The 17,873-nt window shown below is 40.9% G+C and overlaps 1 protein-coding gene and 1 long non-coding RNA gene across 4 annotated transcripts in view; one reads left to right on the top strand and one right to left on the bottom strand.

Moving 5' to 3' along the window:
- The window catches only part of tacr1b (tachykinin receptor 1b), a 29,471-nt gene extending 11,950 nt beyond the window's left edge, over positions 1-17,521 (bottom strand). For 2 of the 3 annotated variants that reach the window (XM_076986520.1, XM_076986518.1), the window contains exons 1-5: positions 17,270-17,521; positions 9,934-9,998; positions 9,107-9,742; positions 7,369-7,563; positions 4,888-5,038 (exon numbers count right to left, since the gene is read on the bottom strand). In XM_076986520.1, the coding sequence (XP_076842635.1) occupies positions 4,888-5,038; positions 7,369-7,563; positions 9,107-9,513 (753 nt within the window). In that variant the 5' untranslated portion in view covers positions 9,514-9,742; positions 9,934-9,998; positions 17,270-17,521. Of the gene's footprint in view, positions 1-4,887; positions 5,039-7,368; positions 7,564-9,106; positions 9,879-9,933; positions 9,999-17,269 lie in introns of those variants that run through there. The other variant, XM_076986519.1, reaches the window with a different exon arrangement.
- Positions 6,749-8,687, top strand: LOC143487540 (uncharacterized). The gene is made up of 2 exons (XR_013124289.1): positions 6,749-6,907; positions 7,279-8,687. It is a non-coding gene; the product is annotated as an uncharacterized LOC143487540 (long non-coding RNA).
- Positions 17,522-17,873: the final 352 nt, after the last annotated feature.

The following is a 17,873-nucleotide window of genomic DNA, read 5'->3' as shown; positions in this document are numbered from 1 at the left end:
ATACAGCTCCGCAGTCAGTTCTCCCGTTTCCCTGGATGTGTGTCGTATGCGTGTTAATGTCCCCCCTCCCTTAGAATCAGTGTGTTTTTGCCGTTAGCGTATTGCTAATAAATTAGCATTGAGCTAACGTTGGTGTCATGGCTCATTCTTGTCCTCCTGACTCGACGGCGTTTCATTTTTTATTACATTTATAAAGCAGCTCTCATATGCCTGTTTGGTAATATTTTATGTTTACTTTTTGACATGCAAATAAAATGCACAATTAATTATATTCTGTATATTTTGAATTTACTTCATAAAGCATAAAATGTATAGTTCAGACAACTTGGATACTAATGAATAATTACCTAAACTAAACAATTGTAGCTGGAACAACATAAAACATTTTGTTGGACTCACTAGGTGTATTTGGTTAATATATAACATTTTGTTGGCTCAACTTATTTTCTTTAATTAGACTGAATTCTGTAGTTGTCAGCAGAACTTAAAATTTGCAATTTGCAGAGCTTAAATTAGACCAACTAAAAAAATTAGGTACAACGGGTCACTAAGATTTTTTTAGTTGGTGAGACTTGAATTTTTTTACAGTGAGAGTACTATGACCCATTCAGTACTTAATTCGAAGCTCACATGCAATTCTACCTCAAATAGGGTAGAAGCCACAAATTTTCCTTTAAAAAACTTGAACATTTGCTAATATGAAATCATGGAAATTAATATTAAAATTAATATTTATTTTTAAAAACGTACGGGCATCTCTAACAGTACACTGTAAAAAATTTCTCACCAACTAAAAAAATCTTAGTGACCCATTGCACCTAATTTTTTTAGTTGGTCTAATTTAAGCTCTGCAAATTGCAAATTTTAAGTTCTGCTGACAACTACAGAATTCAGTCTAATTAAAGAAAATAAGTTGAGCCAACAAAATGTTATATATTAACCAAATACACCTAGTGAGTCCAACAAAATGTTTTATATTAACCAAATACACCTAGTGAGTCCAACAAAATGTTTTATGTTGTTCCAGCTACAATTGTTTAGTTCAGGTAATTATTCATTAGTATCCAAGTTGCCTGAACTATACATTTTATGCTTTATGAAGTAAATTAAAAATATACAGAATATAATTAAGTAATTGTGCATTTTATGTCAAAAAGTAAACATAAAATATTACCAAACAGGCATATGAGAGCTGCTTTATAAATGTAATAAAAATTGAAACGTCGTCGAGTCAGGAGAACAAGAATGAGCCATGACACCAACGTTAGCTCAATGCTATTTTATTAACGGCAAAGCACACTGGTTCTAAGGGAGGGGGGACACTAACACGCATACAACACACATCCAGGGAAACGGGAGAACTGACCGCGGAGCTGTAAGTGGTTGGAAAAAGTATCTAAAAAAGTACTTAATTGGAAATCGATTGGGCTTCAGCAAATGCTTAATTACTACGCAGATATAGCTAGCTAGGTAGCTAACGTTAGTCCGCATGCTAACAGTTTGCCGACGTGAGGTAGTTAAATTCCAAACGGACAGTTAACGCGTGACGGTTAATTAACCGTTAATCGGTAGCTTGTCCTTGCCAACCACAACAGTATTAACACTAACATTGTTGGGGGGGGGGGGGGGGGGGGGGGGGGGGAGACACGTTCAAAAATAACTGCCACTTTGTCTGCTTCTTCTGAGTGGAAAAACCTTGTTTTAGTGTGATTTGCACCCTCCGAACAAACGGTCGTAGTTCAGGACGCATTTAACTTATCGCTTCAGCAAAGAGATCATGTGAGAGAGGACCCCTTGCTGATGATTTTGATGTATTTTTGTGTGGTATGACACAAAAATGACTGATTTATGACAAGTTAAAAACACACAAAAATCTCAACAAAGCTGATTCTGATACATTTATATGGGGGCCAATGGGGCAGTTTTCTGTGTCTAGTGCCAAACAAATGCTCATAACTCTAAAAGTAATTGATCAAATGATTAGATATCTCGGCGAGCCAGAAAGGACAAGTTTCTCTCCCATTTAAAATTTTAATGGAGCTTCTAGGTCAAGGTGTAAGGATTTTACAGCAGTTTATCCACAAGAGTTTTGATAATTTTTCTTGCCAGCACACACTCTAACTGGCTGTTAAGATTTGAATTTCTGAACATTCCACCATTCATTTTAACAATGATCTATATTACTGGATTGGACATCACGTGACTTAGCATGCGCCGCACAGGCACCATTGCTATGCATTGAGGAACATCAATGGATGGACATAAAAATGAGATCTAGCAGACAGTTACGTAAGGAAAACCAAAGAGGGACTCAATGTTTTGCAATAAATTGTCAAAACTACGACAACAATATCAAAAGATCAAAGGGTATAACATTTCACAGGTCAGTAAAACAATTTTTATAAATAAAAAAAATAGCGGAGATGAGGGATGTTGACTGTCCATGCTAGCTTGATTTTGATAAAGCTATGTCGAGTAAACCCACTTAATAACAAATTATAATGTATTGTTATTAATATTGTTATGTTAGGATAATGTTGTAAATACGATGTTCATTAAAATTATCTCTAAATCTGTATTACTGGGACCGATGTTCAGTCCAGTTGGCATTATGTCCCATAGATACTCTCTCACACAACCTGAATAAATAATGAAACCAAATGAAAATTTAAGTCAATTGAATTTGTCATAATTATTTTTTAAATCAACAGGGGCGAGTTTCCCAAAACGTTTGTACGTAAGAATGAGGTTACGAAGTACTTAGCGCTAAGAACGTTTTTGGAAACTCACCCCAGGTTAATACAGGTTTTTTTTTTTAAATAAATGCCATTTTTCTACACAGATTTCCCAACAAACAAAGAAAATATGAGCTGTATTGTGGGTCAGAAAGTGTGGACGTCTGAGAGGACCGTCATCTACAGCAGGGATAGTGCTCACTGCCCACTGATATCAACCGTACACTGAAGAGGGCACATGTTAGAGAAGGAGCAGTGCCACAGATTTTTAACCTTCCAGACCATATTAATAATAATAAATATTTTATTAAAGTTGATGAAATTCTGTAGCCAATGAGAAGTGGCTGCAATAAATGATTTTGAAAATTGTATATTTTGTGTCATGTCAATTTATCTATGTATTTGTGGGAAACGGAATTGTGTAAGCTCTTTTCTGCTACTTGAAGGTAAAAAAAAATCTGACAAATTTTGTCATAAATTTCAGATTCAAACTCATTATTTTCTCTATGTCACAGTCACAGCTCCGGACCATTCCCTGTGGGCGTGCCGCTACGTTGTCTGCGTGTCGTTATGTCCATGTATGTACTTCCGTGGGTGTGGGTTGTTTGTGAGCGTGTTCGTAGTTGCACCTGTGCCTTGTCTCGAGATCACGAGGGTCTGTGTTAATCACCTATTTAATGTGCGTTCGCGCAGTGTCTTGTGCTCGTCTATGTTTAAAGTTTCGTGCCTGTGTGAGAAGTGTTGTCTGTTTGCACTCCGCACGGAGCTTCACGTGTGTGTTTGATCATAATAAACGTTGTTGTCTGCACTACTTGACGCTCGTCGTGCCTTCTCCGTCCAGCGTTACACTCTATCATAATTTCATAATTAATTTCACCCACATTTAGCCATGTAGTGCTCAAAGATGCTCCTCCACACTGATGCCATCTCATATTATACTTGAACATATATAAGAGGTATTGCACTTAAAGAATTTATGAAAACTACAGCTGTAACGGGTTTACAAATAAAGAGATAAACTCATAAATTTGATTTTCAATACCAGAATTGTGATCATAATTAAAATTAATCAAAATTATTTATTTACAACTTTTTACCATAATTATGATTGAATATCAAAAACATGACATACATGTGTTATTTAGTTTTAGCCAGGTGAAAGAAAAGGGCTTTATGCAGGGTTTTGTTAAAATTTTACCTAAATTGAAAACTTCCCAGACTGCTTATAAATTTATCTCTTGGGATAATACAAAGTTTTATCGGCAATATTCTCACCTTTAATTTAAGCCATATTTTATCAAAATCGGATAAGAAATAAGGGAGCTAGGACTGTTTTTGTGACAGATGGATGCACATCCCACATAGGAACTACACTGCTTTGCTGACATGACTCAACGCATAGTAATGGCGCCGAGGGCAGCGCATCGCTAGCTATAGCGGCAACAGGCGATGTCCAATCCAGTAATATAGATCAATGCATTTTAATAGGGATTTTTTCATTTTTATTATAGGGCTTGAAAAGCCCTATATTGTTATATCTTATATCATTCATTATTGGGAAACGCACCCCAGCAGAATAAAAGAATACATGTGTTTACAAAAAAAAACACATGTAAAAACAATATATTGTCCAGCCCTGATGAGAAGTGTCAGCAGCTCAGTAGACCTGCATACTTGAAGACCAACAGGAAGCGTCTGCAAACACTAGACTGCAAGACTCCACCACCATCACTACATTTTACAACTGAATGCTACAGATTACTTAATGCTAAATATCTAGACATAAATTAATTTGTGAGGTTTCGAACATTCATATTACATACCTACATGCATTTTACACTGCAAGCAAATTAAATAAATTAACAATATATTCAAAATTTAAGCAGTAAAGAATAAATTCTGCAGTCATCAACCTAGAAAATGTATCAGATGGTATGGTATTGAATAACAGTTACAGAAGAAAATTGTTTCTGAGATATACTTTATTAATTACAAAAGGCTCCCTGCTTGGTAAGGCAGACACTGTGTTGACAGGCACTACGCTCAGGACAGAGACCTCTGACTTTAAAATGAGAAACAATTATCATCTAAAGCAACGTTCTAACCCACTAAATATGAAGTGTGCCTCTTCTGATAAAATAAAGATGGGCACCTTCCGCTTCGCAGTGAGCTGCTTTTGGTAATGGTCTGAGGAGTCACCAGGTATCTCGCTCGCCCACAAGGTGCGTCCCACCACCAGATACGCCCAGCCCATGACCAGCAGAGGCAGGAAGTAGATAAGCACCACCACGCAGACATAGTACCTGTGTTACAACAGGTCAGAAAGGAGAGACAGGAGAGTGAGAGGAATATAACTAATCGCAGAGAGGAAGACTAATCACTAATCTGGTGTTCACATCTGGAGACTACATACCCATAACCCTTTGGCAGACAGAAGTGTATGTTCCTCATAAGAATATTCTTGAAAACGAGCCGTTGACCCTTCTCATTCATGAACTGTGTGCATGGAGGATTCATATACACTAGGGATGCACCGAAATGAAAATTCCTAGCCGAAACCGAAAATGAGGAAGCCAAGGCCGAAAGCCGAAACACCGAAATACATTATGCCAATTATTAGTAACATTGGATTTATGGCTAACCTCACTAAAATCAAGGCATTGCTATTCAAAGAATAAATCAACTACAAAATTTGATTTGAAAATATTTATTTAGCACTGACATTACAGTAATGCATATTATAAAATAAAATTAGTGGTGGGCCGTTAACGGCGATACCGCTGACAACGGCCGACCACTAATTAAATTAAACTCGCTTGCAGACCGTTTTTATCTGAGAGGATAAATATATGTATTTTATACGAGTTAAATTTAATTATAACTGACTGGCCTGAAAGATAAATATAAATTCTCTCATAAAAACGTGACGTGAGTTGCAACAACATTAAACAGCTCAGGTAAACACACTTCTGAGAAATGTCGTCTGCTCGGCAAAACATAACGGGGCTCAATGTGCTCTATTAGCCTACGAAATCCCTACGACAGAGAACGGCTGATCGTCTAAGGCAACGAGTTCCATAATTTTTGGTGTAATGTCCTTTGCCTTGGCGCCATCACTGGAAAACTTTTTTGCTAGCTTTATCCAAATAAACACGTGCAGGCGATTTTTGCTTGCGTCATCACAGCACATTGATTCGGCCGTGTTGTTTCGGTGATTAAAGTATTTCGGCCGAAAACCGAAAATGCAAATTTAAGCCATTTCGGTCGAAAATTTTCGGTGGCCGAATTTTCGGTGCATCCCTAATATACACCCAGTGGGTCTCTCTCCACTTGAAGATATCTTTCAGCATGTTAACTGAAGTGAAACAGTATTATCTGCATACACACTTGTTTATGAAGAAGATGAAGGCTCTCAGAATGGTGTCTTCATGACACTCAAGATTATCTCAAGTTGAAATTTTCAGTTTAATTTCAGTTTGAGTTTCAGCTCAAATTAATGAGAAGATGATATGAGTACTTTGCTCATTCATTTATGCTAAGACAAAGCTCAGAGGTCAACACCCTAAGTTATACAAATATAAGTTCAGTTTTACCATTTTACATCCATTCTATCTCATTGGTTCAGTTCACAATGATACATACATTCTCTCATGCTTATGCATATATGCATAGAGGTAGTGTGTTTATTAATCATGACTCCTTATCTCTCATACCAGAGCTTTACCCAGAACACTGCCCCATAGATTAGCATTATTTCAAACTAAACTTATAGAAGAAGGCAACTCACAGATGACTCCCTCAAGAGTGGGCCCGACAGTAACGGCCAGATGGACTGAGTAATGTAAGCTATTTCATGGAAAGAGACACATTACGGAAGGAGTGACAGACCACGCCAGAAAGAAGATCGATTGCATTAGATGGAAAATGGCTCAACTGTTTATGAAAATAACTTCTCTGTCCACAGACACCTTGCTCCAACACTGCCAAAGCACAGGCTGGACCAAGACAGCAAAGTGAATAAACTGAGGAAGGGCTCCAATAAAAGACAATGACATGAACTAACTCATGGTGTCTACATGAAGACCACCGGGCAGAGGAAATATTGCAGCCTAAGTGTTTCTTCAGTGACATGAACCTGTTCAACACCAGTTGAAGTCTTACTTTATGCAACAGTAGGAAAATCTTACCGTTTTAAAATATCCAGACATTTTAAAAAATGCAATTAGTTTTATTTTTGTCTCATGTCACAAAGACCATATATAAAAATTATTTGTTTGTTAAAAAATTCAAACTCAAGACCAACACTAATCATTAAACCTTTTTGGTGTCATTGAGCTGTATATTCTCTGTGTACCTTGACATAGAAAAAAGGTGACCGACATTCCTCAGTCTGACACATATCATTTTATATATGCTATGTTATGATGTATATTATATGAAGGATGTATAGCATACAACACAAAAATATATATATAATGACAAGTTAAAACTTTCATCTCCAGTGTCCCCAGTTCTGAACATAACACCTTTGTGTATCTGCCAGTCTTTAGACTGAAGACTGATTTGAGAGGATTCCTTCAACCAAAAACAACATGGCTGAGACGCACAAAGCTGCAGCCGTGTGCATGCTTACATCTTTTGGAAGTGCCAGACTCTGTAATTGGGCCAGTTGATGAAGCAGACATCACGTCCAGGAAGTTGTACCGTGCTGGAGTAGTAGTACTGAGGGAAGGCAAGGAGGAGAGCCAGCAGCCACACCACTGCGACCACCACCTTAGTCTCAGCCGAGCTCAGCCGCTGCTGCAGGGGGTGGACGATGGCCACATATCTGCAGCACAAGGCAGAGGCTTTTACCAACGCCCGAACAGTATTATCACAGCGTTTGGGCAGATGAACCCACTGTGAAGATGAAAAGGCAGGTCGGCTACATGCTCAACACACTATCAGCCCTGCATTGGCTCCCAGTTAAATTCCGTATTGACTTTAAAATTCTTTTATTAACTTATAAAGCATTGCACGGGCTTGCTCCTGAGTACCTTCAGGAACTTATTTCCTATTACGAACCCCCACGCCCACTAAGATCACAGGGTGCTGGTCTTTTATTAGTTCCAAAAATTAATAAGGTAACAGCAGGGGGAAGAGCCTTTTCTTGTAAGGCCCCCCAGCTTTGGAATAATCTTCCTAAATGCGTCCGGGACTCCGACACAGTCACAATCTTTAAGTCTAGGTTGAAAACCCACTTATTTAGTTTAGCGTTTGATAATTAATATCCCCCTTAGATAAAAGTACAGATCCAGGGGTTCATAGACAAAGGGTTTTATGGTAGACTGGGGCGCTGGTGCTGTCGTCCTGTCACTGCTCGTGGTCACTCAAGTTTGTTGACAGTGCAGTGGACGGATGCCATTGTCTCAGAATGCCCCCAAGCCTATGTTACCTTCTGGTTCTGCCTTTTTAGCTAGGCTGTAATAATTTAACTAAATGCCGGAGTTGCTGCCACACTCCGGAAATGTTTATAATTTTACCTGTCCTGTATACGTCCTCATACAGAGCTAATTTTCCCTGTTTCATTTCTCCACATGGCTGCCCGCCTGTTTGAGGAATAATGAGATGAGGAGACCAGCGATCCATCCTGAGCCAGCCACCTCCTGCCTAACCGGATGCATACATCATGATGGACATTACATATTTTTCATTTTCTTTCTCTTCTTTCTGTCTAAATTGTTGTTGTTGTTGTCATGGTGACCGGTGTCGGCCAGAGGAGGATGGGTTCCCCCCCTGAGTCTTGGTTCCTCTCAAGGTTTCTTCCTCATGCAAAAAACTAGGGAGTTTTTCCTTGCCACTGTCGCCTTTGGCTTGCTCACTGGGGGCTAGGACTCGGCACTTGTAAAGCTGCTTTGTGACAACAACTGTTGTAAAAAGCGCTATATAAATAAAATTTGATTGATTGATTGATTGATGTTTGCGATCCCATGTCTTGACCTGGAGGTAATCCATAGTGAGCATTACTTTTAAATGATGCCATGCTAAGATGTATTACAGATTGCCGGCTTCACACAGAAACCAGTAGGTAACAGTTTTTTCTTTGCAATTAAAGGTTAATAACACAGTGGATAATAAAACAGAGCATTGTCTCATCCTGTGGAAGATGTCCTACTGAGGTTCTGCCTGGTTTAAGACCATCTTAAACTGTGTTCCTGTCCACTATTTTTACTAAAACAAACAATTACGTTGTTTAGCCATTAGCTGTTTTTACACCAGTCTTCCAAAGCAAACTCATTCAAGCACAATTATTATTCAAACCAAACTAATTAAATCTACATAAGATTTCAAAATGTAATCAATACACGTCATATCTTCACAGATAGACTTACCTGTCCATGGCTATAGCCGTCATCGAATAAATGCTTGCAAAAACGGCGGCAATTGGAAAGAAGTTGTGAAAGCGGCAATACTCGAGTCCGAAATACCATTCGTTATGTACGGCGTACACAAAATTTATAGCGGTATTGAAAGCTGACATTGACGCCTCCGCGAAAGCAAGGTTGACCAGAAAATAGTTGGTCACAGTTCGCATTCGTTTGTGCGCCAAAATAATCCAAATCACAGTAATGTTTCCAACCACAGATACGATGACTATAGTGCTGTACGCGACCGCCCATAATACAATCTGCCACACAGGCTGAACAAACTGGTTTAAAAAAACATTTGTTTCGTTTGGAAAAGAGCTGTTAGTCCAGTTGCTGCTCACGTTATCCGTTGTCATGTAAAGAGGATCCATAGTTTAAGTTTTGTGTACGTAAAATGTTTTTAAAATTAGAAAACCTATCGGTTTATATTTGGTTATATCTAAAAACTCTGGAAAAAGTCCGTTAGGGTTTCTGTGCAGTCAGTTTGTAAGGCTGCTTACTCGCTCTGACGACTCCTTACTCGAGCGCGTGTAGGATACTGCACACACGTCATTTCACAAAATGGTTCTTTTCACCACCGGCGGGCTGTTGCAGCCTATCCTATAACAAAAACAATGAAACAGTCTGAGAACTGACACACTCAAAATGTTTGTCTTGTCTTACATATATTATCCTAAATAATCCGATAGGGTTCAATATGATGTTGGTCCACCCTTTGCAGCTAGAACAGCTTAAACTCTTCTGGGAAGGCTGTTCACAAGGATTAGGAGTGTGTTTTGGGGCATTTTTACCATTGTTCCAGAAGCGCATTTCTGAGGTCACATCTGCTCCGCAGCCCCGGTTCTGGAATGCTTTGCTTTGGGGGGGGGGGGGATAAAACATAATGAGGGGGCATGTTGATAGTCATGTTTTTGAAGCCAGAAATATATTCAATGCTTGATTTGTGCATGAATGATGACAGCCAAATTATTGATACTGGCTTAAAATTATGTATTAGATAAAGAGATAAAAATGCATGTTTTCGAACTTAAACTTAAAACCCAATGATAAAAAAAATACATGTTGATTATGTAAATGGAGAAAAAAGATTATCTAATTGCATTTCATTTCAATACACCCCCGTAATTAAATTGCCATTACTAATAGAACTCTATTTCTTGGAAAGGCTTTAATACAAATTTAAGTCAAAGCTGACAAATGTACCTACACACAGACTGAGAATATTCAAACGTGGAAATAGGAATGAGTGAGAATATTTATATTATTTGAAAATAATATAACACCTGCCATTTTAGTGTGGGAGGTTTCATGGCCAAGTTGGACCAGCCTGGTGGCCAATCTTCATTAATTGCACCAGTAAGAGCAGTGTGTGAAAGTTCAATTAGCAGGGTAAGAGCACAATGTTGCTCAAAATATTGCAATGAACACACCGATATGGGTGACATATCAAGAGTTCAAAACAGGACAAATTTTAGGTGCACGTCTTCATGACGCATCTGTAACCAAGGTAGCAAGTCTTTGTGATATATCAAGAGCCATGGTATCCAGGGTAATGTCAGCATACCACCAAGAAGGACAAACCACATCCAACAGGATTAACTGTGGACGCGAGAGGAAGCTGTCTGAAAGGGATGTTCGGGTCCTAACCCGGATTGTATCCAAAAAACATAAAACCACGGCTGCCCAAATCACGGCAGAATTAAATGTGCACCTCAACTCTCCTGTTTCCACCAAAACTGTCTGGTGGGAGCTCCACAGAGTAAATATACATAGCTAGGCTGCTATAGCCAAACCTTTGGTCACTCATGCCAATGCCAAACGTCGGTTTAAATGGTGCAAGGAGCACAAATCTTCAGCTGTGGGCAATGTGAAACATGTATTGCTCTCTGATGAGTCCACATGAGTTCTGTTTTCCCCACATGCGGGAGAGTTACGTGTGCAGAAGCCTCAAAGAAGCGTACCACCCAGACTGTTGCACAGAGTGAATCATGGGGGTGGATCAGTGATGGTTTGGGCTGCCATATCATGACATTCCCTTGGTCCAATACTTGTGCTAGATGGTAAGGTCACAGCCAAGGACAACCAAACCAATCTGGAGGACCATGTGCATCCAATAGGTTCAAACATTGAAACCTGAATGTTTCTCAGGATGACAGTGCACCAGGTGCTGTGCTCAGGTGCTGTTTATCAGGATGACAATGCACCAATACACACAGCAAAACTGGTGAAAGATTAGATTGATGAACATGAAAGTGAAGTTAAACATCTCCCATGGCCTGCACAGTCACCAGTGCCACTTTGGGGTGTTTTGGAGGAATGAGTCAGGAAACGTTTTCCTCCACCAGCATCACGTAGTGACCTGACCACTATCCTGTAAGAAGAATGTCTTAAAATCTCTCTGACCACTGTGCAGGACTTTTATATGTCATTCTCAAGACGAACTGATGCTGTATTGGCCGCAAAAGGAGGCCCTACACCATACTAATAAATTATTGTGGTCTAAAACCAGGTGTTTCAATTTTCATTGTCCAACCCCTGTACATTTACTGATATTGATATTGATACATTTGATTTATTCACCTTAGCTATACAAGTGACATGAGGTATGTTGTGTAGGCCTATTTATAATTGTCTGTTGTAACATGATTTAGGTGCTGTTTTCTTTCTTGCATCAACTTATTCACCCTCCTTTTTCCATCTCTGTCTGATCCTATTTGTTTGTAGGTGTCCAGCCAAATGAGTTATCAGAATTGACAGAGAGAAATGGAGATTCAATTTAACATGTCACCTGCTCCTCCCTAAAGTGGAATACAATTCCATGAAGGGAAGGGGGGAGCCCTCGAGTTACCCAAACTTATGAGGGGCTAATCTGATAATGGCAATGTATTTATGCCATGTTGATTTTACACAAAAATAGTCAGAAGTACAATTTTGCCTGACAATGCAAGAATAAATATTGAAGATCAAATGAATGAGTAAGTCCACAGACCTGCAGAGATCCCTCATGGTCACTGATGGGTAATTGAATTTCAAAGAAGGTGGAGTGGAGAGAAAGCTACGTTGCTGTGGAAGGCACGAGTGGAATTAGAAAAGAGATTTGCCCTCTCCCTGTGTGCAGGATGAAGTGGATAATTACCAGCTGACAGGCATGGAAGTAAAATCCTCTCCTTTGGACCTTATTGTCTTTGTGGGGTTTTATACGAATTCATTCACAAAGGTCGACAAACTCATGGATCTATTCTCTTATTACAACATGGAAAAACATAAATGATTAAATGTGCCAGCATAAATTAATAGGGCAGGCTGGCAGACAAACATACATGTCGTCTGTGGTGCTTTATTGCAAAGTGCATGAACATTATTTATAATCTTATGGTTACATGCATTTCATCCAAAGCTTAACTCAGATTGCAGAAATTCAATATGGAAGTGCAAAGCATGTTTTTTTTATCCCTGTAAACCCAAACCTGCCAAATATATTCCCCTAATTTTCCTGATATTCTAGTTTTTGACATTGTGGCCATTTTCCAGATTGGTAACCTTCATAGTCTAAATAAGACTCAGTTGTCAAATAAAAGTTGTCTCTGTGCATGACACTGACATGCATTAGTATGGCTTTGACATGTGAAGCTTCAATCATTGAGTGTTTCTCTTGAGACATTCTTGTCACTGCAATTCAGCTTTATTTAGTGCACCAAAGGTGGCGTTTTCATTTGGAACAGTTAGATAATCTGTAAGGTCTAAATGATTTTGTTTGTATATCTTTAATTTAGATTAGATTGTAATAGAAGATGGCGCCAGTGAGGTCGGCTGCCGTCACGACTGCTCCGCCAACTTTTTACTTATTTCTATTTATTTAGTTCTTTATTGTTTTTAATCTCTTCCTCTTCTCGCCATGGTTTGTATCAGATATGATAGAAGTACTCTTATTTCTATTAGTCTACAATCCACCCACCACATCAAGCTCCCCTGCCTAGCATCCTGCTAGCCAACGTCCAGTCTCTGGACAACAAGCTTGACGACCTCCGGGCAAGAAGCAAATTCCAGAGAGACATTCGAGACTGCAATCTCCTCTGCTTTACCGAGACATGGCTGAACCCAGCGGTACCGGATCATGCCATCGAGCCGGCCGAGTGCTTCTCGGTACACCGCACGGACAGAATGATGGAGTCGGGAAAAACAAGAGGAGGTGTGTGCATGATGGTTAACAGTAAGTGGTGTGATATCACTAATATTGTCCCTCTCGCACGCTCCTGCACACATAACATGGAACTTCTGGCACTCAAGGTTCGTCCTTTCTACCTCCCTCGCGAATTTACTTCAGTTATTGTGAGCACCGTTTATATTCCTCCTTGGGCGAATATGGGTCTTGGACACCGGACTGTCTGAACTCCACGATACACTCACACAATTCCAGAGTAAGCACCGGGACGCTGCGCTTATTGTGGTGGGGGATTTCAATAATGGTAACCTCAAGCGCGCAATACCAAACTTTTACCAGCATATTACCTGTCCCACCAGAGGAAAACGGACACTGGACCACTGTTACACTTTATTTAAGGACAGTTATAAGGCGAAATTACATCCACCACTGTGAAAGTCTGATCATGCCGCCATCTTCCTCCTGCCTAAATATAAACAGAGGCTGAAACAGGAACAACCAGTTCAGAGGGAGGTGACGCTCTGGACAGACCAATCAGTGGCTGCCTTCCAGGACGCTCTGTACAACGCAGACTGGGATATGTTCCGAGAGAGCACTGCTGATGACGTCAGCGAGTTTACGGAAGCGGTCGTGGGATTTTTTGGGAAACTGGTGGACGATACGGTGGAGAAAACCGTTGTGAAAACTTTTCCCAATCAGAAGCCCTGGGTAAATAAAACCATCTGCAACGCTTTGAACTCTCGCACCGCTGCTTATAACGCGGGACTCATCAGCGGTAACATGGAGGAATATAAAGCTGCGTCTTACGGAGTACGCCGAGCGGTGAAAGAAGCGAAGCGATGCTACGGGGAGAAAATAAAGACTCAATTCCAGCAGAGTGACTCTAGGACCCTGTGGCAGGGACTACGTATCATAACGGACTACAGAAGCCCCCCCTCCAGACTGGTTAGTGCGGACGCGACATTGGCAACCGTGCTGAATACTTTCTATGCACGCTTTGATGCTGCAGCCGGTAGCGCTGATAGCGCTTCCACCAGTGCTGCCAGTGTGACCAGCATGCCCACAACGCTCGTTGGAACGCAGACACCACCACTCATCATCAGAGAGAGTGATGTACGGAGAACCTTCAGGAAGGTGAACACCAGTAAAGCGGCAGAACCGGATGGGATCGCCGGGCGTGTCATTAAAATCTGCGCCGATCAGCTAGCACCAGTGTTCACTTCAATTTTTAATCTATCCCTGGCTCAGTGCATCGTACCTGCGTGCTTCAAACAGTCCATCATTGTTCCGGTCCCAAAGAACAACCAGCCAGCCTGCCTCAATGACTGTCGCCCAGTGGCCCTCACATCAGTCGTGATGAAGTGCTTTGAAAGGATCATCAGAGGCCTCATCTCCTCATCACTTCCGGACTCTATGGATCCATTACAGTTTGCTTACCGTCAGAACCGCTCTATAGACGACGCCATTGCATACCTCCTCCACACTGCACTTTCACACCTGGACGCCGGGAGGGGTAATTATGTTAAAATGCTATTTGTTGACTACAGCTCAGCATTTAACACGATTATCCCCTCCAAACTCATCATCAAGCTGGAGAACCTGGGACTTCATCCATCCTTGTGTCGTTGGATCTATAGCTTCTTCACAGACAGAACACAAGCGGTGCAGGTAGGTCATCACACCTCACCTACACTCACCCTTAGCACTGGCGCCCCTCAGGGCTGTGTCCTGAGCCCCCTGCTGTACTCACTGTACACATATGACTGTGTGGCCACTTCAAGCTCTACCACAATTGTCAAGTTTGCTGACGATACTGTCGTTGTGGGCCTGATCTCCAACAACGATGAGAGGGCCTACCTCGAGGAGATTAACCATCTGGAGGTCTGGTGCAAGGACAACAATCTCTTCCTCAACGTCAGCAAGACAAAGGAGCTGATAGTGGACTACAGCATAAAACAGGTGAGGAACTATCACCCCGTTATGATCGGTGGCACCGCAGTGGAAAGAGTAGGCAATTTCAAGTACCTCGGAGTTCACATCACTGAGGACCTGTCATGGTCTTGTCACACCAACATGCTGGCAAAGAAGGCCCGTCAGCGTCTCTACCATCTCAGACGATTACAGGACTTCAAACTACCAACCAAGGTGCTACGAAACTTCTACACCTGCACCATTGAATCAATCATAATGGGAAACATCACAACCTGGTTTGGAAACTGCACCAAGCAGGATAGGCAGGCTCTTCAGAGGGTGGTGCGTTCTGCTGAGCGCACAATCCGGACTGAGCTTCCTGACCTGCAGTCCATATACAAGAGACGGTGCTGGACAAGACCCAGGAAGATAGTAAAGGACCCTAGTCACCCCAGTAATGGACTGTTTTCCCTGTTACATTCCGGGAAGCGCTTTCGTGCCCCAAAAGTCAGGACAGAGAGGATGAGAAGAAGCTTTTTCCCACAAGCCATTCGAATCCTCAACGAACATGGTTTTTAATGCAACTGCACAAAAACAGTCACTTCACACACCTCGTCACCTTAAACTCGCCACTTTAAACCTTGAAACCTCGTCACTTTAAGTAATTTCACCTAAATGGCTCTTTTTTAACTGTATTATTATTATGACTTTTGTTTTTTTTTAATATTTCTAAATTCTATTTTTTGTCCATTTATCATAGTTTAATTTAAGGTGGAGCAGTCACCAAAGCATTTCACTGCCTGTCGTACTGTGTATGACCATGTATGTGACAAATAAACCTTTATTTGATTTGATATGTACATATTATCTACATTACCATGTAGACAAGTCCCAAATATGTAACTGCCACTGGGGTCATCTTGTAGCAATACAAAGTAATGAGGAGCAGGTGGCCTCTGATTGGTTCTTAATGTCCTTCTGGGCTTTGCTTCCTGTCACTAATTCTAACTAATTCTGGAGCCTATCCTATATTCAGTCCACTATAGCTCTCTGAGGGCCACCAGTTGTACAAACCTAGTGGCTAGCAAAATGTAATTTTATTGTTTTTAAATAAGAAATCAATATTGATAAAGAACCCAAAAGCAGGTATAGAATGTTTATAAAGTTATAAAGATCCTGAACACTGGTGGTTGTGCTCACTCGAAAAACATCTGCCAAAATCTCATAGAACTGATACCACAGTACATAAAGAATTCATCTATGATCTATTGTATCATCTACAATCATTGGTGACATTTTGACTTTCGGACATGCATCGCATGGAGCGGCAGAGTGGCCCACCTCACAGAGAGAATCCTGACTGATATTCCTGAGACTCATTCCTCTAACTCTATTAGCTCAGTTAGTGGAGACTCCAGAAATGTGTGAATGCTGCAGGGTCTCCAGCCACATAGCTGATGCCGGGGTTGGATGAGCCGTTGCCATGAGGGGTCGTGCTGATGCTGGCCCACCTGAGGCCCACCGCCTGCACCGAGGAGACTGAGGCTGCTTGGCCGGGGAACAGGAGCCTGGACTGTTGCTGTAGAACTTTGAAACCACCCTGCGACCACGGACTTGTGTTAACGGGCCACCCAATGGAGGATGGGTTCCCTTTTGAGTCTTGGTCCTCCCAAGGTTTCTTCCTAATCCCCACCCTATAGGGAGTTTTTCCTTGCCACTGTGGCCTTTGGCTTGCTCATTAGGAATCTGGACCCATACGATTGTAAAGCTGCTTTGTGACAACGTGTGTTGTGAAAAGCGCTATATAAATAAATTTGACTTGACTTGACTTGACATAGCTCAAGAGATGAGTTGGTCAAGGGTTAGATGTCAAGGTGTTCAGCAAGGCTTTGAAGAAGAATTGATCAATGCCTGATTTTCCATCCTGATGTCAGAAGTCTACTCAATCACAGTATTGTTTTCTTGTTTTAACCCAGTCTCTCTACCCTTCAGTGGATGATCAAGTACTCACCAGAAAAATAAACAGAAACAGCCGTCTTATTGTCAGTACTCACCCGGTGCGGAGATATGCATCCATGGAGGAGGTGAGGTGGTCCAGAGCTGTTCCCTCAGCTGTTCTGCAGTGTCCATTATTTAGGAAGACTTCTCTAATATCTCAGAGACACTGGTGAGCACTTAAGCAGCACACTTTAATAAACTGGGAAAAGACATAATAAAAAGAATTAATGTGTTCATGAAGTGATGAAAATGACAGCACAACACCACAAAGGGAACTGCAAGGCTTCCAAACAATGAAACAAAGATTTTAACGATGGAATAACACGGCACAGGTGCTGGCTGAGTGCCGGAGGCACACACACTGTGGACCTATAACAAACTCAGTAATTTATTGCTCTGTACATACTTCTTGATTTAACAAACAGATTAGAGGCCTCTTAAAGATTTTCTATTCTGCATACAGTTTGGAAAATAAGTATATGAACATCCTGCGACTTTGCAAGTTCCTCCACTTCGAAATCATGGAGCAGTCTTAAATTTTCATCTTGGGTGCATGTCCACTGTGAGAGAAATAATCTTTTTGCTTAAAAATCCAGAAATCACAATGTATGATTTTTTATCATTTGTTTGTTACTATGTCACGTATGGAGCCACTCCTTC

The sequence above is a fragment of the Brachyhypopomus gauderio genome, unplaced genomic scaffold (genome assembly GCF_052324685.1).
Source record: "Brachyhypopomus gauderio isolate BG-103 unplaced genomic scaffold, BGAUD_0.2 sc47, whole genome shotgun sequence".
Lineage (NCBI taxonomy): Eukaryota > Metazoa > Chordata > Actinopteri > Gymnotiformes > Hypopomidae > Brachyhypopomus > Brachyhypopomus gauderio.
This window is presented reverse-complemented; position numbering and strand designations above follow the sequence as displayed.